This window comes from Kockiozyma suomiensis (genome assembly GCF_038497685.1).
Source record: "Kockiozyma suomiensis strain NRRL Y-17356 unplaced genomic scaffold V2V93scaffold_10, whole genome shotgun sequence".
Classification (NCBI taxonomy): Eukaryota; Fungi; Ascomycota; class Lipomycetes; order Lipomycetales; family Lipomycetaceae; genus Kockiozyma; species Kockiozyma suomiensis.
The window spans coordinates 550,026-571,074 of NW_027117673.1; the positions used below are offsets into that span (position 1 = coordinate 550,026).

Below are 21,049 nucleotides of genomic sequence, written 5' to 3' on the forward strand. Positions count from 1 at the left end.
ATTCTGAAAATCAGCCGGCCAGACACCATGCTTTATAGATATCGAGACCAGGGAAGTCAGCACATGTGACCTTTGGCAATCTTCTGAGATCTACCTCCTCGGTGCATCGGAAGCGCAGACACCCGCTCACAGTTCTCCTCCAAAAGGTCCGAGATCTAGCCGGTCAGAATACTGCTTGCTGTATGACACAAAATAGCATTCAAGGACGCTAAGCGCAGTGCGGGGAAGATATCGGTGACATCCTATGCGGCGCGATCTCTGCTCTGACATTGAGGGGTATAGCGTATATTTCTCCGTCATATTGTAAACAAATAATTCTACCCCAGATTAGAAAATCTCCCTCGCAGTATACTCGGAGCGTCAGCTCGGGCGGACGGCAGCAGTGCGGGGTCAATCAGCGAGGAATTTTGATATATCTCGTCTCTCTCACATCTTGATTTCTCCTGTAGCGAACATCGATTGCAAAGATCTCACACACCTTTTCTAAAGACACTTCTCAAGACTGGTACCATGGTTTCTCAAGCGGCACAAGACATCGGGCTTGCTCCTGAATGGATAAAGGTCGGTCAAGAACTGACTGATGATTTTCTTATTAAAAACATCATCTAACGCACTCACAGTGGGAAACTGAAGCAGGGTTTCGTCCCCTGCTCAGTGGAGACGCGTTCAACATGCGTGAACAAATATCAGGACTCAATGAACTTGTCACTCCTCAATGGGCTAAATTCCATCCTATTGATGGCGTCTCAACGATAGATCTTGTTACTCCAGATGGTCTTGAAATTCGTGTCTATAAGCCAGACGCTTCTCAAGGCAAGATTGTTCCGCTTGGAGTGTTCTTTCATTGCGGCGGATATTGCATCGGTGGAATTACTGTTGAAGACAGTAAGTATTAAAAAGAGATTTGTTGTGGAATAGGACACAAATGGACTAAACAGCGCTGTATAGATCTCGTTCGCAATCTGTGCAAGCTGTCGCAGACAGTGATTTGCTCAACGCAGTACCGCCATGCGCCAGAATTCCCAGCACCGACAGCGCTAGAAGATTGCGTGCGAGTCGCAAAGTGGGCTGCAGGTGAGGCCAAGTCCTGGGGTGCTGATCCTAGTAAGATTTACACTATGGGTACCTCAGCCGGGGCCGCTCTCTCGATCTCAGTGCCACTAAAGCTATATGATGAGGGGTATGGCGATCTGATCAAGGGGGTGATTGCACTTTCTCCGTGTGAAGTACATCCTGATCACATGGACGCGTATAAGTCAATTCACAAATCTTTTGAAAACTCTGCAGGTGTGCTTCCCGTGATTGATATTGATTCAATGCGCACGTTTTATGCGACGTATAACGCTCCGTTGGATGATAAGTACACATTTGCACTCAATTATCCCAATCTAGCAGTACTACCGCCAGTATATATTGTTTCTGCAGAGTTGGATCCGTTGTTTGGAGATGCGGTTGTCTTTGAGAAGGCGGTAAAGTCTGCTGGAGGCAAAATTGTCAGAAAGAACTATGAAGCTATGCCTCATGTGTTTTGGCTGGTACCGCTGCCGCAGACGCTGCAGTTCTTCGAGGATACTGCGGCAGCAATCAAAGACCTGTTCTAGATTTGTGAAACGGAGAACAGTACTGAATGCGTGTGCAGTAGCGATGAGGAGTAGCCATTAGGAAATGCCAATATAAGCCTAGCATCGATGTAATTTCCGGAATAAGACATATAAAGAACTCATTCTGGTACAATATCAAGTAATGGTCGTCACGTATACTGAAAATATTATTAGTGATTAAAAGTATATAAAGTAATTAAGGCGGGATTTGTGAGCTCCGGAATTGTGTTTGGATCTTTGGCGCGCCGCGAGCAATTGAGACCTTCCGCGATATCCGCTCGATCTTCGAGAACAGACCAATAGCATTGAAAACCAACGTCATCGATAGCTCAACTCTATCGATATAAACAGCGTCAGCGAAGGAATCAGTATCTGTCAACAAAAGCGGGGAAGCGAGAGATCGACCGTCATTCTTCTAACGACTCTGGGCACACTCTTGACACTATCGGCCGATACTACCCAGAGCATAGCAACCGAACCCTACTAAACCCTACCAAACTCAGCAAGTAGTTCGTGGCAGAAGTCTAATAACTGAGAAGTCGCTGTACAACTTTGACTAATACCCTGAAACTATTAGAAATTTAGCTTAAGAAAAGCTGTAAGAAGGCTAATTTGAAATAACAGAGACGATTTTAGCGTTTGTTAAGAAGTTTGTGGTAGACCGATGGCGTGCGTGATGCTGGCGGAGTAATTACACAAGAGACGAACGAATGCGATGCAAACGAGTTTGCGTACCAAAAATTGAAGCCGTAACTCAACAGAATGCATGTCTAGAGACACTAACGAGTAGCCGTCGAAAACCGATCTTTCCATTTCTATTACATAGCTGTGCTAAAAAAGGTAAACCGCCTGGCGTCAATGAGTCTAAGCGAGAGAGCTAGCTCATAAATCACTGTTGGTTTCCGCCGAGCAGCCGAGTCACAAGTGCTGACAGACGGGAAGTGACACGGCACTAGCTAAATTATTATAATAGAAGCATAGCGAAGCAGTAGACTGGTTGGTATTCTAGCCAGTAAATGTCATAGGCATCATCTGAGATGGAAAGAAAATATCGAGTGGAGCCTACGAGCAATATAAGACAGCACTGATGCTGTGAGGTCATCGCGAACAATCAATTTCACGATCGCTTGCTAATCACCAGATTCGTATTTTTGATAGCTTTTTTTCCAATTCAATTTAGCTTAAGACTACATCAGATTTTGATTTAGTAAATTTACGTAAACTAAAGGCACTTTATAATTTTGCAATTTGGCTCAATCCTCTAAAGAATAGTCTAGCTTCACCGCTCTCGCACTTTTGGTCTCAAATGACGTTCTTGATTTGTTCCACGAAACTTTCAAAATCTTCGAGCAGTAGTGCGGGCTGCTCTAGAGCTGCAAAATGCCCACCCTAAATCAAATACGTGAGACAATCAACCCATATTAGAACTACCAATTATAAAAAAATCTCACCTTGTCATGAGCCTTATAGTACACCAGATTAGGATATGAATCTTTGATCCAAGCCTCAGGACTAACAGCCAAATCATGAGGAAAATCTGAAAAACCAAAAGGCTTCTCTATCGAAGTTGGCATTGCATTGTCGCCAGCACTCAAAATATAGCGGTAGGGATAAATACAGCGTGGGTAGGTAGAAGTGAACCAATAAAGAGATACAAGAGCCAATACCGTATCAATCGGCAGATCCTTGTCGGTCCATTCGCAGTATTTTTCACCAACCCTGCAATTATCAGCATAAATTTTGTATCCAGCTTCATCATAGACTTACCAGGCAAGTAGGGCCAATGGGCTAGAAGAGAGAGCAAGGCCAATTGTAGCCGGACGCGTGGCATGCTCAATTGCATATCCAAACCCAGAGGATATAAATTTCTGCCCATACTCGAGTTTTGCGCTTTGTAGAGAGTCAAGCGTGGCAGGATCTTGAATCTCTGAGCTGGTAAGCAAAAACAAATTGACATGGAATGCCTTGCACTCATTATGATTTGCAGAGAGAATCCGAGATAGCATACTCCCTAGATCTCCACCTTGGCTTACATAACCTGTCCCAAATCCTATGTCGACCATGAGCGTATTAAGCACGCGAGCTGCATCTACCAATGTGAAATCCTGGTCCAAAGGTGGACCGGAAGACTTTGCGTAACCAGGCAGAGATGGTACAATAACATGGTATGGTAAAGTTTCTGGGGTGTACTTTTCTTTGAGTAGTTCAACAACAGTTAGATACTCCATAAACGATCCGGGCCATCCATGCATTAGAAGTACCGGGATGGCATCTTTTCTGGTAGAGAAAAGAGCTAGAAGATGAATATCGAATTTTCCGCTTTTGGCATCGTCGACTGTAGCGATAAAATTAGGAATATCATTGATACGCTTCTCGTGTTGCCGCCAATCAAAAGAAGACTCCCAATTGTCTTTCGCTTCGACCAGCCACTCTCTTGAAATTCCATATTTGCCTCCTTTTTGCAGATTCTCATATGTTTCCGGACCAAGCTTTGACAATTTCAGAAGTGTTTTGAGCTCGGCAATATCATCGTCTGGAACACGAAACTGGAAAGGCTTCAAATTGGCAGCGGCGGTAGGTGGTGCAGAGAATTTCATTATGCTACTTACAGCTAATATCTGGAGAAACTGCTTCAATCAAATACACGAATAAGGATAGCAAGCCAGGAGGATAGCCTCATTACGGCGGATGGCTTTAATGATTATATAGTTATCCCTCCGTCGATCTACCCCGCCCGAGCGCACGATTCGATACGACTTTGTCGTCATAGGTAGAACAGTTCATTTTTTGATTTAAGCATTATTAATCATAGTCATTATTACCAAAAAGAAAAAAAAATACTGCAAAAGAACTAGAATTTTTAATAGATTTTCATAGTTTGTAGATAAACCATTCGAAATGGATATTTAGTAGCATTGCTATTGATATTTCCTTGATGGATGTAGTTGGGTAATGGTTAATCGCAGTTACCTTGTACTCGCTAAATAAACTCGGTGTTGCGCAGTGAGCGAGAATTGCCGAGTCGACATACCGTCGGTTCGACAATGCGCTGATTTCGGATCGAATCGACACAAGAGGCACTTGGACACGGAGACCGATACACTATTCGTAATAACCCGAGCCTCATTAAACAGCTGCTACTTTAGAGAATTTAGCAATGTTTATCCTACAGAGGATTACTGACTCTGGAATATCCCCGAAGATTGATATTTTGCAGCTAGGATTTGTAGGGTAAAACGCTACTCTTTGAGAGCGCGAACTAACGGAACTTCCCTTCGCTTATTTCCATATAATACTAAAATTTTGCCCCGAATTACTTTTTAGTAGGGACGAATACTCTAGCATATTGATGAAGAGTTTATTTTCGTGCACTTCAAGCGGACTACTGATAACAGCCTTGATGCCACGACAATGGATAGATCATGGATGATATTTCAAATTTATTGTTAACATACAGTAACAGATGAAAGATCATTCTTAGGATGGAGAAATTGACAATAGATAATTTATACTTTATTTACAAATTGCACTGCTCCTATTATAATAACAAACTCCAAATCAGCATTTAGTCTTCGAAAAATGGAAATCCAGTGTACGACATCGCATTCAACCAGTTCAGGTCCCCAAGCACGTCATCTAGCCCGTTTATATTTGAGAATTGCTCCATATTCTCATCTCCTCCACCATTAACGATTCCCCTACTTCGCTGAGAGTAGCCAACTGACACGTTCGGACTGGAATCGGAGTTTTTGTCTGCGTCGTTGCATATCGAGATTGGAACCTCGGTGTTGTCCATCGAATTTCTGCGAATTGGCACTGTCGAGACCTGCGTTGTCAGTCTTAGTTCATCACTCGGTTTGCTGCGTTCTATGAAATAGTCAGTAATTCGATACAGTAGTATTAGTCAGAAATTGTAAGAGAGCAGAGCATACTGGTAATAGCAATAATTTGCTCACTCATTTTAATCAAGAACTCCTTATACATAACTGCGCTTTTGGTCTTCAACTCTAAAAGTTCAGTAGTCTTCAGAATACATTGCCAAACTCTCGAGAACTTGGAATCGTCAACCTCTGTCCAGACATCTGGAATCATGCGCGCGGTTAACAGCACCGTAGCCGACGTATAGATGTAAAACAAGTTATACCACCATATTGGGCCTTTTGACTGACCCTTGGTATTAAAATATGTGAGCTCGACCAGTGCAATCGCTGATTCGACGCAGGTCCGTCCGCAGAACACAGAGGCCTTAACCGGAAAGGAGTCCTTGGTTGCCCAAAAGTCGCGAACCTTTGGTGTTGCTGGCGAGCCCGGCACCTCATAGGTCTGAGTCTGTGCCGAAATGGACCGAGTATCTTTCGAGAACTCAAAATTAAGAAGATGTAACAGACATGCTCGAAATAGTAATACTCTGCCATGCAGATATCGCGCCAGCAAAATCCGACCTTGCCGTTGAATCCGATCATCCAGTTCACTCAAATCATGCTCCTTTGAAAATGCCCTCAAAAACCACGGAATTTGGTCATGCCATTCGTTTAGCTTCTGGATATATTCCAAAGTCAACCTGACGTCTCTCTCCCAATCTGGCTGATCATCGCCGTAGATCTGTTTTATAATTTCATCAATAATCACAAAAAAACGGACGGACATGACAAAGAAAGTGATTAGGCTGGGCCTGTCTACGGGTTGCGGCATAATACGCCTTTCTTGGATGAACTCGTCATCTATCATTTCTGGAGCTGTCACTGTGAATTTGTTCGAGATCATTGTTGGCCGCCCTAGCGTCATCCCAAGTAGTCTAAAAAAACAACCAGTGTATTAGATTTTAAACTTGAAGATTAGACAAGTCAATAAGATGAGACTGCGTACTTATCGAGAAGCATGCACCCCCACCACAGCCGCCTCCTCAATTCCAGTTCGATCCGATTCTCGCACACCGTCTCATCGGCATCAATATGTAATCCATTTGACTGTGCAATTCGTACTGTCAGTCCTACTAGATTCCAACACATGTTTGCCTTCTTCGTGCCTTGCAAGTACTGACACGTCAATAGTAACGCTTGAATCATTTGCAAATCACCCGTCATATTGAGACTCTCCAAATTCAGAATTTTGTTGGCACGCTCAAAGTATATCTGCAGGGCTTCTTCGCGGTTGGCCGTCGGGATATCATCAGAGAACTGACCACCGATAGCAAAAATGATATTTAGAGAGGCATAAAAGTAGGGTTTTTGCTCCAGAGATTCATTGCCCGACCAGATCGATTCGTAGGTCTCCATAAAGCTTGGACGGTGCAGGAAAGGGTAGAGATTGTGTGTGTATCTAAAATAGAGCGCGACAAGATGATCCGCTAGTTTTCGCGACGGCAGTAAAATATCGTAAGAACTAAAATGACAAAGATGAGTAGCGGCGTTGTGACTCTGTCTTGATAGCTTATGTGCTTGCGTAGGAATATGATTTGCGCTGGCAATGATCTCTTTCAACCGCTGGGTGAACACATATGTAGAGGACCGGCCAAAGAAAGCAGACGGACTCCTGCCAGAAGAAGAAGACGACAAGTGTGCGCCCATTGCATCCGGATTTTCTTCTTCCGCGTTTTCATCCTCGTTTTCATCCGCGTTTTCATCGGCTTCAATGATAGTTGGCTGCTGAGGCCAGGATGGGGGTTGAACAGAAGTAGACGGACTGACTTCCGATCGCAATGACTGTATTGAACCATGGACGCTGCTGCCACTGTTTAAAGAAGGTAAGCCAAGCGAGTCCAAAGCTTTGCCAATAGATGAAGAGGAAATGGCTGCTGGAGACGTCGCCGGTGCTGGAGATGGCCGGTCGCGTGAATCGAATGACGATGACACACCGGCCAGTAGCAGCAGTGAATCATTCGTCATCGGTTCTGTTATTGTCGCTGCAGTTGTCGGCAGAGTAATCATTGAGCTAGATGATCTCGGAGGTTGCTGTATTGCATGCATCGACGGGACTGTCGAGGAAACCGAGTCTGTTGGAGAAAGATCATCGTCTGCGCTTATAGACGCTCTAGAAACTTTTGGCCGATCCGAGGGAGCCGCAACTGAAGATGAAGCTCTTCGTTTCCTCGAGTGATAAATGCACAGTTGAGAATTTGCGTCGCGATCGAGACAAGGACCGCATACCGGTGTGCCGCCATCACAGCGGACTTTGCGCTCGCGGCAGGCGGCGCATGCCCGCGGAATACGCTGTCGCTTGAGCGTTATCGCACCCGGCGACGGACGGTTGAGGAAAGTGAGAACCTCCATCGGTAGAAGTATACTACTGTAGCTAGAATATCCGTGCCCTCTTGCGCTTGGGGTCTATGGGTTGCTGCTGGCTCAGGCTACGGCACAAGCGAATGCGGAGGTGAAACGGAGGAAGTGCCGAACCCTACTAAAACCGGCGCACGGAAAATCTGGGGTGGCACACTGACAGCTCACTCCATAAATTCTGTGCCTCCTCCACGTTCCTCACGCATGCAACTCGACTAGAATACAAAATTTATAACTCAACCTTATCTTGGTCATTCTATAGGAAACAATCGCCTTGGAAAGGAGTCTTTGCTCTAACATTATAAAAATCTAACTAAAAAGAAGCGACAAACTCAGTCACCAGCCAGCCTGGTTCAAATAATACTCCGCTGTCTTCAATGCATTATGTCCAAATAACCAAGGCTGAAACTTGTCATCTGACCAATAGTTTGGATTATTTAAATCATAGCCCGGAATCTCTGCCTTTGGGTCACCAACAAGAGGGTGAATGTCGATTGCTTCATCTTCGAGCTTCTGACATTCAATAAGCATCTGCTGGTCGCGGCTGACCTGTTCGGGCCCATCCTCAAGATGCCAAACATCACCATATTTGATAGATCCAAGCTGGACTCGCGTGGTGCGAGGTTTCCGAATAGTCTCATATAGCTTGAGTAGAGAAGGTAGATCAGCTGCCGAATTTGCTCTCGAGACGCACTCGGTCAAGGTAACTCCGTCTTCGATTGCCTGTGCGGCCCCCTGGGCAAGAAATGGAACCATTGCATGCGCGGCGTCTCCCAAAAGTGCTACAGTAGAGCTTTTACTGATCCATGTCGGGAGCTCCTTGAGATAGCATACGCGCCATTTAAGCGAGTTGCTTATAAGTCCGAGAAGCTTGACGAGCTTAGGATCCCAACCCCTGTACTCGGCAAGAATATCTTTAACGTCGCCAGGCATATTCCAGATACCGGGCTCGCAGTCACCAGGGTGAATCATGACAAGATTGTAGAGAGTCTTGTCGCGGATAAGATACGACATGACGTGCCCGCCAGGACCAATCCAGCAGTTGGTGTTAGGTGAATCGATCAATTGCTTGAGCTCTGGATCAGATTCCATCAGTTTGGTGTCAACAGTGGCACGAAAGGCACTGGTGCCCGAAGAAACGAACTCATCCGTAAGTTCCGGAAAAATCTTTGAGCGCACGATGGAGCGGATACCATCGGCCGCAACAATCAAGTCGCCGGAGTAAGTGTTACCGTCAGAACAGGTCACAGTCGCTGTCTTCTCATCGCAGTCGACAACCCGACTGGCAATGTGAATATCCACTCCATTTTCTACCGCAGCATTATGCAGCAGTCTATGGTAGTCAGCACGATGAATGACCCAATAAGGCGCACCGTACTTTTCCGTGAGGAATGGATTCAAAGGCGTAGTGCCGATGGTTGCGCCGTTCGCGTACCGACGCAGATGGATCGCTTTCGGCCAATAGATGACATCTAAAAACTTCTCGTGGAGACCAAGGTATTGGAGCACACACGCACTATTTGGAGGGATCTGAATTCCGGCACCGACTTCCCCAAGAATCTCGGAAGCTTCAAGCAGGGTGACTTGATGGCCTTTTCGCGCAAGGGCAATTGCGCAGGTTAGGCCGCCGAGACCGGCTCCGACTATGACAACTTTGAGCCTCATAAATAGTCTAGTAAATCACTGATGACTGGAAAAATGCGACAGCAAAGTCATAGACAGTTCTACTAAAGGCAGAGCGGGGGTCAAGGTCATAAATAAAGGCAGCCGTACCTGGCCATACACCTTCGCCGCTTAGTCTGCGGCTGATGGACTGACGGGCTAGTCGGTTATTATCCTATTTTAGAATAACCGAGGTAATGGCGAACGCCAGTGAAGTGCGGGTAAAAGATTGCCGCGAAAACTAAGCCGAGTCAATTCTCTTGTAGCTGTATGGGGTTATGTATCGGTACTTGAATTTTCTACAGTTTCTAGTGGCTTATTATTGCTTATGAAATTTATGCGTCTGTTATGGTGAAACTATCGCTGCTGACATAAGATCAGTATAGAACTTATTACCAGTTACAAGTTTCATAATTTCAATTATTATTCAAATATCGCAAATCAGCATAAATTAAGAAAACAAATAAATAACAATCATTCCTCGTCCTTGACCTCAAAAATACGATGAGCCTCAAGCTTTTGCAGCAGTGGCCTGTCGCAGAACGAAAATAAGTACGAGTTAGAGGTAGCAAAAGACTTAAACTGTGTATAAGCCGGAATACAAAACACATCCTTTGACTTCCACTCCAATTTAACTTGCTTGATACCCTTACCAACAAGAGTGTATCCCGTGCCCTTGTAAACATGGAAAACAAAGCACGTAGTCTCCAGGCGTAGCGGAGACCAAGTGTTCTCGTCAATGCGGTAAGCATCAGCACCTACGACAGCTGAAAGCTCTGAGCCATCATACTTTGTGTAGTTGTGCGTTGCGTAGCTGGTAGGTTGCGAGTCCAAATCCTTGGTGACTTCGGTCCAACGAAATAAGTACTCGGATGTATCAGTATCCTCAGCAGGGTATCGTGGATGCTCATATTCTTCAGTGAAGTTGACGGGTACACGCTGCCAGATCGGGAGGTCAAGACCGTCAAGCCAAACCATTGGCCGGTCGCCTTCGTTACCATGATCGTGCCATTTCCAGTTTGGCGTGAGGATGACATCGCCTTCGCACATGTACAGCTTGTCTCCTTCAACGTCAGTAAAGCCCTTGTTTCCCTCGATGATATACCGGAGAGCAAATGCAGTGTGGCGATGTGCCGGCGCAGTCTCACCAGGGTTCACAAGCTGGATACCCGAGAACAAAGTGTCTGTGATTCCAAACATGCCGGCGGCAACAATCCCGGGGTTGTTTAGCAAAAGAACTCGACGCTCAGCAAGTTCGGCTGGAACTAGACGGCCGGCCTCCATAATACGAGGACGAAGCGATTCCTGATAGCTCCAGACAAATGGAATCGCGCGTGGGTTTGGGACAGGAGGCGAGGCATCAGACATGAACGTCCACAATGCACGAACATTTGCTTCTGGAAGAGATGCAAGCAAATTCTGGTATTCATCGTGGGGGGTCTCCTCAGAGCCACCCTCGCCACGGGAGTGGAAAACGTCAGCTGAAGAAGTGCGAGTGGCAGTAGCAGTTGAGGATTGCGTGACAACAGTAGACATGTTTCTCGTTGCTGTCTGTTGTTTGCTTAGTGTTTGCTTGCTGCGTTATAAAAACTGGGTGGAGAGTAAGAATAGCTGAATTTAACGATAACAACGAAAGACATTGAAGGGTAATTATATCATATCGGTCTTCGGTGTGGAGTCTTCTAACATGATGACCGAAGGATGGGCGGTACTCGGTAAATTCCTAATCAGGAAAATGCCGAGTGTTGAGGAGACAGGTTCTTCTCACAAACCACAGACGTTCTTAACTGCTTTGTGCCGCGCCGGCTCATCGCCAGCATGATCCCTTTATTTTAATGCTTTATCTCTCCTTTCATTCAGACCAGCGACTACTCAGTCCTCCCTTAAACTAATTTCATTTCAAACTTGCACTTATGGTTTCCTGGACCCGCCTCATCCGCTTCAAGACTGAAGAGAACGGTACAATCTACTTCGGAGAGCCTATCATTTTGGCTGACTCTGATGATGTCTCTGAGCTCTACGAAGCCGGTGCCCTTAAGGCCAAGCTTATTGAACCTGGTCCTTCGGGTGACATCTTTGCCGATTCGTGCATCGTCACAGATACTGTCTTGCCAGTAATCAAGCTCCTTGGTCCTTTGACTCCTTCTTTGGTGCCAACCGTGCGTTGCATCGGTCTTAATTACCTCAAACACATTATAGAGGCGGGCCGCAAGCCACCTCCGTTCCCCTCATTGTTCATCAAGCCTTCTCACGCAATTGACGATTACGGCGCAGAGACTCCCATCCCAAAGTGTGCACAGGACCAACAGTCTGACTATGAAGGCGAGCTTGTTGTTGTGCTAGGCAAGACAGGCAAAGATATTCCAATTGAAAAGGCTCTGGATTATGTCGCGGGCTACACCTGTGGTAATGATTTGTCGGCGCGCAAATGGCAGCGTGATCCAGCATTTGCCGGCGTAGTCCCGCAATGGAGTTTCTCAAAAGGGTTTGACAAGTCAGCTCCATTGGGACCTTGCATTGTAGCAAAAGAGCTAATTGGCGACGGCTCCGGATTGGAGCTGAAGACCATCGTCAATGGCGAACTTAGACAACACTCGAACACATCCGACTTTTTGTTCAAGGTGCCTCGCATGATCGAGTTTTTGTCTCAAGGCACCACGCTTGAGAAAGGCAGTGTAATCATGACTGGTACACCGGGTGGGGTTGGATTTGCGCAGGGCAAGTATTTGCTGCCTGGGGATAAGATTGAGATCTACTTTCAGAAAATTGGAACGTTGAAACACAGTATTGTTTACGAGTGATTGAATTTACCGTTCATGACGATTTTAGATGTGTATATACTGCACTAAAATTTAATATTATATATCGAACTTTACTCATTGCAGCTTTTATTTTATACATTTGGCAATTGCCTGACCAGCAGCACTTTTCAATTTGGAGCGGGTAGACAATACAGTCAAGTAGACTCGGCTTTTGTGCTCAGGTATCGAGCAACTTTTGACTTGTAGGGCTTCTTGGGATTTTTTAATTTTAATCTTCTAATTATTTTTTCATCATATATATATGGCCTTGTGTCTGAATAGTTGTCGGATATATATGGAGATGCGAAACGGACTGGCCTGCTACAAACCCCAACAGTAAAAGGTAATGCCGGCGCCATTGCAAATTCGGCAATAGACAACAGAATAGAGATTGATCTAATGTGTATCAATTCGTAGATAAATGTACCTCTTACTCACTCACAACATTTCATAGGTAGCAAAATTAGTGGCCCAGCAGATAGTAGTGACTCTCTTACTGCAACTTGTTTTTCTCTATATGCTGATTCCTATCTCTTTACAGATTTTGAAATAAGTACTCTTCGCTATAGGAAACAAAGTACCCAGCTGGATAGTGCTTAGGGAAGAATATATGATACAAAGTATGTGTATGCTAAGGGAACTTTGGCAAAAGTTCTCTGAGAGAGACGGCTAATTGTGGGGTCTCGTATAAAAAGCCGAGCGCAAAAGTACTTAATATATCGGTGGCTACGCACTCTTCACTATGAGTGGGCCACGGAACTACGTTCTACACACAGTGGCTTAGGACAGCAGATCTGGCCGGCTATTTTTCACCAATGATATTGTTATGCTGAACCGAAGCTTTAAGTTCCCCGCACTCATGCGCTGCGTTACCCCGGATTCGCCGTCATCGCGGCCAGAATTATTTGCAGCCTATATCTACCTCCTCCGTTCCCTTATAGTTTCTCGTCCATCTAGTGTGACGTATCTTTCTTTTGCTACTTATTCGTTATTATTTAAATATGACCCCTACCGAGCTCAAGGACCCTGAGTATGGCCTCAACGGCCTCAACACAGGCAAAGTCTCCAGCATAACCTCAATGAAGCAAGATGTTACGTACGCAGAAGATATCGCAGCAGAGGCCCGGATGAAGCTCGCCGAGATGGATCCCGCAATACGGGCGCAGATCCGTCGTAAGATTGATCTGAATGTGATGCCCTTGGCTATTGCTGGCTATCTAGTTGCATTTATCGATCGGTCCAATGCCGGGAACGCCAAGCTTCTGGGCTTGGTGGATGACTTGCATCTAACGGGCTATAGGTTCAATATTGCGTTAAGCGCATTTTTCTGTACCTATGTCACTCTCGAAATGTACGCGATATTTTTTTCTTCTCTTTTTTTTTTTTTTTTTTTTTTTTTTTTTGTAAACTCATTTATTGGCATGATTGCTAACGACTTTCAGACCGGCAAACTTGTTATGTAAGAAATTTGGTCCCAAGAGATGGCTGCCAATTCTTGTTAGCTGGTTCGGCTTGACCACAATGTGCTTTGCGTTCGCTGAAACCTATGCCGCCTTCGTTGGACTCCGGATCATGCTTGGAGTGGCTGAGGCTGGAATCATGCCTGGAACCGCTTACATGTTATCTACTTTTTATCGTCGCCACGAGTTAGCCGGTAGGATTGGTATTTATGCCAGCTTTGCCTCGTTGAGTGGTGCATTTGGCGGATTGCTGGCTACCGGCTTCTCAAAAATTCCGCCTTGGGGAATCATCCATACGTGGCGCAACATTTTCTTTTTTGAAGGATTGATTACTATGGCAGTCGGCGTTTGTATGTACTTCTTCATTCCTGCAGGACCTTCCGTCGCCCGATTTCTTACGCCCGCCGAGCGTGAGCTTGCTGCACGCGTCATCGAACTTGAGGTACTAAGTTCAGGCCCATCCCGATCTATACGGCTCAAAGACGTTGCTGCAGCCTTCAATTTCCCAAATACAGTTATGGTCCTTGCATCAGCTGCGTGCTTGCTGACCATGAACTCGCTTTCGCTCTTTGTTCCATCGATTATAAACGCGATGGGATATTCCGCTATTCGCAGCCAGCTGTTGTCAGTTCCACCATATGCATTTGCCACCGTAGTTTGCATCGTGTTCTCAATATACTCAGATAGGATAAAGCGGCGTGGGGTTCCTATGCTTTTACTGTTACCTATCGGTATGGTCGGGTTTATCTTACATTTGACTGTCAAATCTCCTGGTGTGCGATACTTTGCAGTATTTTTGTCCATGGTTCCCGCTTTTACTGGCTCACCCACCCTTTTAGCATGGTCTATGGACAATTCTGCAGGTCCAACCGTGCGTGCTGTTGCTGGTGCGATACAAGCCGGTTTTGGAAATTTGGGAGGGTTGCTGGCAACTTGGACCTTTCTATCAAAAGATGCCCGGAATGGATATAAAAGTGGCAATGCGATCAACCTAGGGGGAATGGTGATTGCAGCTCTCTCTATTGCGGTGGTCGTACTGTATTACAAATGGGAGAATGCGGCACGAGAAAAGGGACATCGTGACCATTTACTTGAGGGATTGACTAGAGAAGAGGTTGAAAATTTGGGAAACAAACATCCAGGGTTTAGGTATACTTTATAATTGTCGTTATGTAAAGATAGCTTATTTTTCTTATATGATCTGACTGATATTATCTAATCTACATAACTTAAATCCGGTTTTCTACTTGATTCAAATATGAAAAATTTGTGGACGGTTTAAAATAGAGAAGGTGGAAAATCCACTGTCCACTTTCGTAAATCTCGGTAGTTTACATCTCCTTGATGCAGGGTCGTAACAGTCGTTTCACGAATGGATTGATATAGTGCAGTTGCTTGATTTACTTACTGATATGCTTCACACATAGAAACTATAGAGTCTAGGAGATATTTGTGTTATATCATAACTCTACTAAACTTCTATGCAGCTCTCGGAGATAATCTAACCATAAACCCCTCTTGCCTAACAAAAAAATGGGTATAAGTCTTCCACTCCTCTTTTGGATTGGCCAGAGTCAGATCATACGACTTTACAATCTCGGGAACCAGCTTAGACATCTCCATTAAACTAATATTCTTTCCAATACATGTGCGACTTCCCCCTCCAAAAGCAAAAAAAGAGCGATCCATTATACGATACTGGGCTTCTGACACAAGCCAACGCTCGGGACGGAAGACATCGACATCTTCTCCAAATATGGTAGGATCGTTGTGGATTACCCAGCTGTTAATTCCCACAACTGTTCCGTGCGGAAGAAAATGAGCGTTGATAGTGGCACCCTCAGGCGGAGTTACACGCTCAAGTGGAAAACCAGTGGCACTGTGACATCTCAATGCTTCCTTGAGGACTGCCTGAAAATACGGCATAGCGAGGGTCTCTTTGTATGTCACCGGCACCGAGATTTTGCCTTCTGCAGTCAACGCATCAATCTCTGCACGGAGTTTGCTGTATGTGCTGGGTCTTTTCAGCATATGATAAAAAATAGCGCGCAGACTAATTGCAGTAGTATCACTTCCTGCTGTAATATTGCTCAAGCAGCCACGACGGATCTCGTCTTCGGTGAACGCTGTCGGATTGGCCTTATGCTGGTTGACGAAGCGCGATAAGAAATCTTGGTGGCCGGAATCCTCTTTCTCAGATAGACGGAGCGCTGTTTCTTCAGATGCAAATCGCATTATTTCAGTACTGCCGAGTTTGAATAACGTCAGAACTTTTATCATAATAGGATGAAACTGCCAGTATACACCTGCGAGGGATGAGTAGAGGAAGTGGATGTCAATTGCTTTTAGGATATCTCTCATGTTTTCTCGGCCCTCGATAAATCCCAAACGTTTAGCAAACTATAGAAAAGTGAGCAGCAAACATAAATGAAAGCAATGAAAGAAAGAAGCATACAGTGAGCTCTCCAATAACGTCAAAAGCGTAATATCTTAGCCAGAGCCCAAAATCAATAACCTCATGAGTCCTGGCAAAAGCATCCATTTTCTCTAGAAAAACACGAGAAGTAGAGTCAACATATTGTTCTTGCTCTAACAATGCAGTCATTGAAAAAGCATGCGCGTATTTTCGTCGAAGAGTTCCATGCCATTTTTCGTCACGGATGGTAAATAAAGAAGCAATGCGCGGATTTGCGGCCTGTGAAGCGCGGTACCAGTTTGACTACGTATAGTCATTAGTATACGAATAGAGGAAGCAAAAGAGGAACCAAGCTGTACCTTTGTGAATCCGCTTCCGGCGCTGTAAATGGTGCGAAGAGCATCTACTCCTGTGGCAGAAAAGTCACCAGGCGCAATTCTAACTAAAGGTCCATATTTGGCGTGAAGCTCTCTAGCAATGTTATTATAGCGTCCGGTAGCGTAACTGCATAATTTCCACAGTCGAGTATGACGTGCAAGCCATGGTCCGGGAATATCATGCAGAGGAGCAAACCATTGACGGTATACAATTTGAAATGCAATGTATAAAAAAATTATATAGATCCAGGTCTCTCGAAGAGCGTGGAGAGCTGCATGAATAGTAGCGGAGATCATTGTTGACTGCTGCTAGTACTGTTGCTAGTAGTAGGAGCGAGAGTGGGCATTCGTTGCTTCAATATACACATCGCCGGCTTTAACGATTGTATCCAAAACGGTTTTCCCGAATCTCTAGGGGTTAAAGCTGCGTTTTAGTGTCCAGTGGGGCGCGGAATATTTACAATAAGCGCTGCATGAACATACCCTTTGTCTCCGGCCTATTGCATAAGATCTGATTAAGTATATATCTTAGGAATCCAGCCGAGCAAGTAAATTTTCCCCGCAACACGATCGGTTATATGCCTGAATGGGAAGAGTATTCGAAGGCACACAACTAAAAGACTCTACCGAATACGTTTAAAAGTAAAGTTGCCGATTATGAAGCAATACGAGGGAAATTGATTGAGCTCAAAATGTAAATATGTGGAGATAGGTCAGGTGTGGCATAGCCTGGCTATAATTTTTGCGGGGTACGATGAGACCTGTGATCAGTGCTCCTTTACGTTATCTTATAACGCAGAAGATAGTTTGTAGATTGAGCGTCCAAGAGATGCTGGGAACAGAAAATAGCCATATGAATCCAGCCTGGTCAGTTGATAAGAGCAAATGTTTAGTAGGGTTTAGTAAGTGGGAAGAGTGGCTGGACTGGGGCAGAGAGATCATTTCACTGCCAACGGAGTACTCTTGCCCCCTAGTGCGCGAGAAAAAAAGTCACTGGTCATCGGTTATTAAGCGAAAGTGGGATGGGAGTTTAGGCTATTTTAAGGTTTGGTGCGGCGCGATAGCGGATTGGGATAGCATCGCGAAAACTGCCGTTTCTCATAGCAACCTGGCACTCCCAAGTCCTTTATGAACGCAAATAGTGGCAGAAGCGAGTTTGGCTCGGGTAGTGGCAGTCGGCAATGACAAGGACCATACTAAGGCCGATTTTTGGTTTTTTGACCGGATGTTGAAAAATTGCCGGGTGGGCGCGCGCGTTCCTTCGCAATATAGGGGATGCAGTAACTGCTTGAAGGCGAATAGATGGTGCATGCGATGATGATACAGGGTGCTTATACATATACAGCCCGTAAACCTTGAATATTTTGACCCTTCATATTGCATGCCAGTCTCATCTCAATTTCGTAAGATTCAATTCCAATCAACGCTTGTCGCCGTCTACGGCTATTAAGTGTGAGCTCTTCCATGAAAATTACGAGACAGAACTGGTCAGGATACGTACAGTAATAGTACAGTTATTCAAATAGAATAGGAGCTAGTGCGGGGTAGCGATAGTACTGATGACAGCGGAACTATTAAACCTTACTAAAGCTCACGAGCCGGAGGAAGAGCGGACCAGGCCCGGAGGGTGCTTTACTATTTGCAACACCCGACTTACACGGCGTGAGGATTGGTAGTTGGTTCATACTCTGATTTTCTGCTTAGTCAGCTGGCGGCGAACAAATTTAATTTATATAGTGAGCGTTGCGCTGAGGTACATAAGTCTGGCTCACGACCATGTCTGGTTGTTTGCCTTTAATATTTAACTGATAACTTATTTACGACGGTGACGAAAGAAATGGTCAAATCCCACCATTATTTCAAATAGAAGACTAAGAATTGACTATCAATAATGAGACCATCCGTAGCTCCAAGCGGATAGTGTTTAATTGAGAGAAATTGCCAATGGTGAATAAGTAAGTAACTGGGTCGGCGCTTCTGTAGCTGTCCCGTTTTACATTTTTTTTATGAATGAATTGTCGTTTACAGATGACGCGATATTATAGAGGACTCATAATAATAATAACAAAAAATAGTAATATTAAGTATCCTAGTAAACATACTCAAAGTTTATATTTTGCTTATCCGTCAAATCCGCAAACGTTGTCTCGTTAGCATCCTGGATTCTGTGATTATTGATAGCAAGCTCATCTCTCTGTCGCTGTTTGCGCTTGTTCTCCCACATAAAAGCATATCGGAGTACAAAGAGAAGAGCAAACTCAATACAGTTAGCTACAAGAAGAGATCCAATACCAAGATGGTACGATGGAGCCTGTGAAGTAATATAGAAGAAGGGACTGGCAATATTACCAATACATGCTCCAAACCAAATCATGCCGGATACAATCATTTTTTTTGACTGTCCACCTGTATTAGAAGTGATTAGAGAAAGGCAAATCACAAATGAAGCCTGATAGGAACCTGTTAAATAGCTAAAAAAAGTAGATTAGTTAGATCGATGCTATATAAAGCCAAAAAAAATATGGAATATAATTACAAGCAGATAAGGCGGCCGACATAGGCATCAGTTGGAGCAAGCAAAAATCCGAGAGCACCAGCAATAGTGGGAATCATGAAGAGTGCACTGACCAATGTGCGGCTATTCTTTGGCATGTACCTATTGCATACGGCGCCTAATGTTATCCAGATAACCACAAGGGCACCTTGAGGAATCCCTAAAAGAGAGGTCTGGAGAGTATTAAAGCCGAGCCCTTTAATGACGAGAGTTGAAAAATTAGATATTCCACCGTTCGGAATATTGGAAAAAAATCCAAAGAGAGTGAATAGCCAGGTCTTATAATCAAGATAGGCTTCCTTAATCTGTTTCCAGTTAATTTTTCTATGGTCGATTCCAGTCTGATTTCGACTAACGCGGGCAATCATGATCAACTTTTCTTCGTGCGTAAAGCCTTTGAAGTTGCGTGGAGAGTCGGGCGTGACAAAAAGCAGGACGATACCCCACGCGCAGCAGAAAGCGCCCACAACCAGAAACTCATAGCGCCAGGATGGAAGAGCACCATCAATCTTTCCGATTCCATAGCCTGTAATTATTTAGTTAGTCACTATAGTGAGAAGTGCGTAAGCGACTATACGGACCTATCAATCCACCTCCTGCAACACCAACTCCATTGAACACATACCATGCAGCAATGCGGGATGGCTGCTCTTCTTTAGTATAGTAGGTAGAAGTAATCAACATAAAGGCTGGATCAGCTATAGCCTCGAAGGCTCCAGACAGGATCCGCAAGACTAAAAGCGCAGTAAAGCTCTTGGATGAAGCTTGGATCATAAGCAACGCACCCCACATAAAAATGTTAAATGCCAAGTAGAGACCAGTTCGGCTTCTTTGCATCAGTAAGTTAGACGGAATAGCCCATATAAGCCACCCAAAATAGAATGAGCTGGAAAGCCAAGAGAACTCGCTACCAACCAGCGTCAAGTCTTCTTTGAGACCATAGATGGCAGCGTAAGACCTAGCAAGAAAATATCACCTGTTAGACAATTCACTCTACCAAATGCATATTATAAAACAAGCGAGCAGCAGAGGAAATGACACTTACAGGGTAGTCTTGTCGACATAGTAGAAGAAATAGCAGATTCCCAGAAGAGGAATGATCCTGACGTCAATCTTTCTGCGAACTCTCTTCTCATCGTTCATATCAATAGTTTCAGGATTTGGATAGCGCTCCAATGCTTCAAAAAAGATGGCATCTCTTGACTGCTGATTATCTTCAATAACTGAAGCAGCGTTGATATCATTGAGATCGTCTTTGAATTCGACGAGACTGACAGTGTCTTTACCAGCATTTTCGGCCTGTCTTGTCTCGGATGCCATTTTGTGCTATTCAGCACTTGTCGGGTGTGTTGATTATTCTGCTGGGATAGCGAGCCAGTAACGAGGGCCGGGGATCTTGTACGATTCAAGAACACGATGGTGAGCTACGATCTCCCCACGCTGTCGGCCTACCCCGCAGCGACCCCCACAATGATTCATTTATCCATGCCCGCATCGCAAGGCTCGGGTCTCGTGTCTAAGATGCAAAACTCAATTATCAGCCTTACCACTGATCGCCGATATCTAACTATTCATGTATTAATTCAAAAATAATTGGCACGTTTCTAATCCAAGAGTTACAAGAGATGTTAGAGAGTGTACGTCACGTATGTATATACTTAAAAGCACTATAATTGCTGACGGACTATATTAGGTGCACAGGAAGTTATTGATAGACAGGGTAGAGAATAATCAGTGCTGTCGGTAAGCATCGACTACGAGTTCCAGGCCCTGAAGCATTTTCAAGGAGATCGTCTTAACAATCAGCCGGTTTAGTAGGGTTTAGTAGGGTTTAGTAGGGTTTAGTAGGGTTTAGTAGGGTTTAGTAGGGTTTAGTAGGGTTTAGTAGGGTTTAGTAGGGTTT

General features: G+C 44.7%; 9 protein-coding genes across 9 annotated transcripts; 3 read left to right on the forward strand and 6 right to left on the reverse strand.

The window, feature by feature from the left end:
* The first annotated feature begins 369 nt into the window (after positions 1-369).
* On the forward strand, positions 370-1,817 carry V2V93DRAFT_372843 (Alpha/Beta hydrolase protein). The gene is made up of 3 exons (XM_066910834.1): positions 370-561; positions 621-885; positions 949-1,817. Exons 1-3 carry the CDS (start codon positions 511-513, stop codon positions 1,599-1,601), a joined length of 969 nt encoding a protein of 322 aa, XP_066764822.1. The 5' UTR covers positions 370-510; the 3' UTR covers positions 1,602-1,817.
* A 929-nt stretch (positions 1,818-2,746) lies between these two features.
* On the reverse strand, positions 2,747-4,289 carry V2V93DRAFT_372848 (epoxide hydrolase). The gene is made up of 3 exons (XM_066910835.1): positions 3,369-4,289; positions 3,053-3,320; positions 2,747-2,990 (listed from the first exon to the last, which is right to left on the reverse strand). The coding sequence occupies exons 1-3, from the start codon at positions 4,196-4,198 to the stop codon at positions 2,904-2,906; spliced, it is 1,185 nt and encodes a 394-aa protein (XP_066764823.1). The 5' UTR covers positions 4,199-4,289; the 3' UTR covers positions 2,747-2,903.
* A 732-nt stretch (positions 4,290-5,021) lies between these two features.
* V2V93DRAFT_372851 (fungal-specific transcription factor domain-containing protein) lies at positions 5,022-7,960 on the reverse strand (the record flags this gene model as incomplete). The annotated part of the gene is made up of 2 exons (XM_066910836.1): positions 6,468-7,960; positions 5,022-6,396 (listed from the first exon to the last, which is right to left on the reverse strand). Coding segments are annotated over exons 1-2 (2,294 nt in total), but the record flags the coding sequence as incomplete, so codon positions are not given.
* Positions 7,961-8,148: 188 nt separating this feature from the next.
* On the reverse strand, positions 8,149-9,606 carry V2V93DRAFT_372854 (3-hydroxybenzoate 6-hydroxylase-like protein). Its single transcript, XM_066910837.1, has one exon. It carries the CDS (start codon positions 9,539-9,541, stop codon positions 8,213-8,215), a length of 1,329 nt encoding a protein of 442 aa, XP_066764825.1. The 5' UTR covers positions 9,542-9,606; the 3' UTR covers positions 8,149-8,212.
* A 364-nt stretch (positions 9,607-9,970) lies between these two features.
* Positions 9,971-11,195, reverse strand: V2V93DRAFT_372855 (RmlC-like cupin domain-containing protein). The gene has a single exon (XM_066910838.1). The coding sequence runs from the start codon at positions 11,072-11,074 to the stop codon at positions 10,013-10,015; it is 1,062 nt and encodes a 353-aa protein (XP_066764826.1). The 5' UTR covers positions 11,075-11,195; the 3' UTR covers positions 9,971-10,012.
* Positions 11,196-11,323: 128 nt separating this feature from the next.
* V2V93DRAFT_372856 (uncharacterized protein) lies at positions 11,324-12,591 on the forward strand. Its single transcript, XM_066910839.1, has one exon. The coding sequence runs from the start codon at positions 11,452-11,454 to the stop codon at positions 12,337-12,339; it is 888 nt and encodes a 295-aa protein (XP_066764827.1). The 5' UTR covers positions 11,324-11,451; the 3' UTR covers positions 12,340-12,591.
* A 304-nt stretch (positions 12,592-12,895) lies between these two features.
* Positions 12,896-15,120, forward strand: V2V93DRAFT_47121 (major facilitator superfamily domain-containing protein). Its single transcript, XM_066912709.1, has 2 exons — positions 12,896-13,690; positions 13,782-15,120. The coding sequence occupies exons 1-2, from the start codon at positions 13,341-13,343 to the stop codon at positions 14,959-14,961; spliced, it is 1,530 nt and encodes a 509-aa protein (XP_066764828.1). The 5' UTR covers positions 12,896-13,340; the 3' UTR covers positions 14,962-15,120.
* On the reverse strand, positions 15,120-17,117 carry V2V93DRAFT_47134 (cytochrome P450). Its single transcript, XM_066912710.1, has 3 exons — positions 16,575-17,117; positions 16,255-16,518; positions 15,120-16,199 (listed from the first exon to the last, which is right to left on the reverse strand). The coding sequence occupies exons 1-3, from the start codon at positions 16,887-16,889 to the stop codon at positions 15,279-15,281; spliced, it is 1,500 nt and encodes a 499-aa protein (XP_066764829.1). The 5' UTR covers positions 16,890-17,117; the 3' UTR covers positions 15,120-15,278.
* Positions 17,118-18,651: 1,534 nt separating this feature from the next.
* V2V93DRAFT_372862 (allantoate permease) lies at positions 18,652-20,533 on the reverse strand. Its single transcript, XM_066910840.1, has 4 exons — positions 20,192-20,533; positions 19,728-20,104; positions 19,129-19,672; positions 18,652-19,063 (listed from the first exon to the last, which is right to left on the reverse strand). The coding sequence occupies exons 1-4, from the start codon at positions 20,464-20,466 to the stop codon at positions 18,682-18,684; spliced, it is 1,578 nt and encodes a 525-aa protein (XP_066764830.1). The 5' UTR covers positions 20,467-20,533; the 3' UTR covers positions 18,652-18,681.
* Between the last annotated feature and the right edge of the window lie 516 nt (positions 20,534-21,049).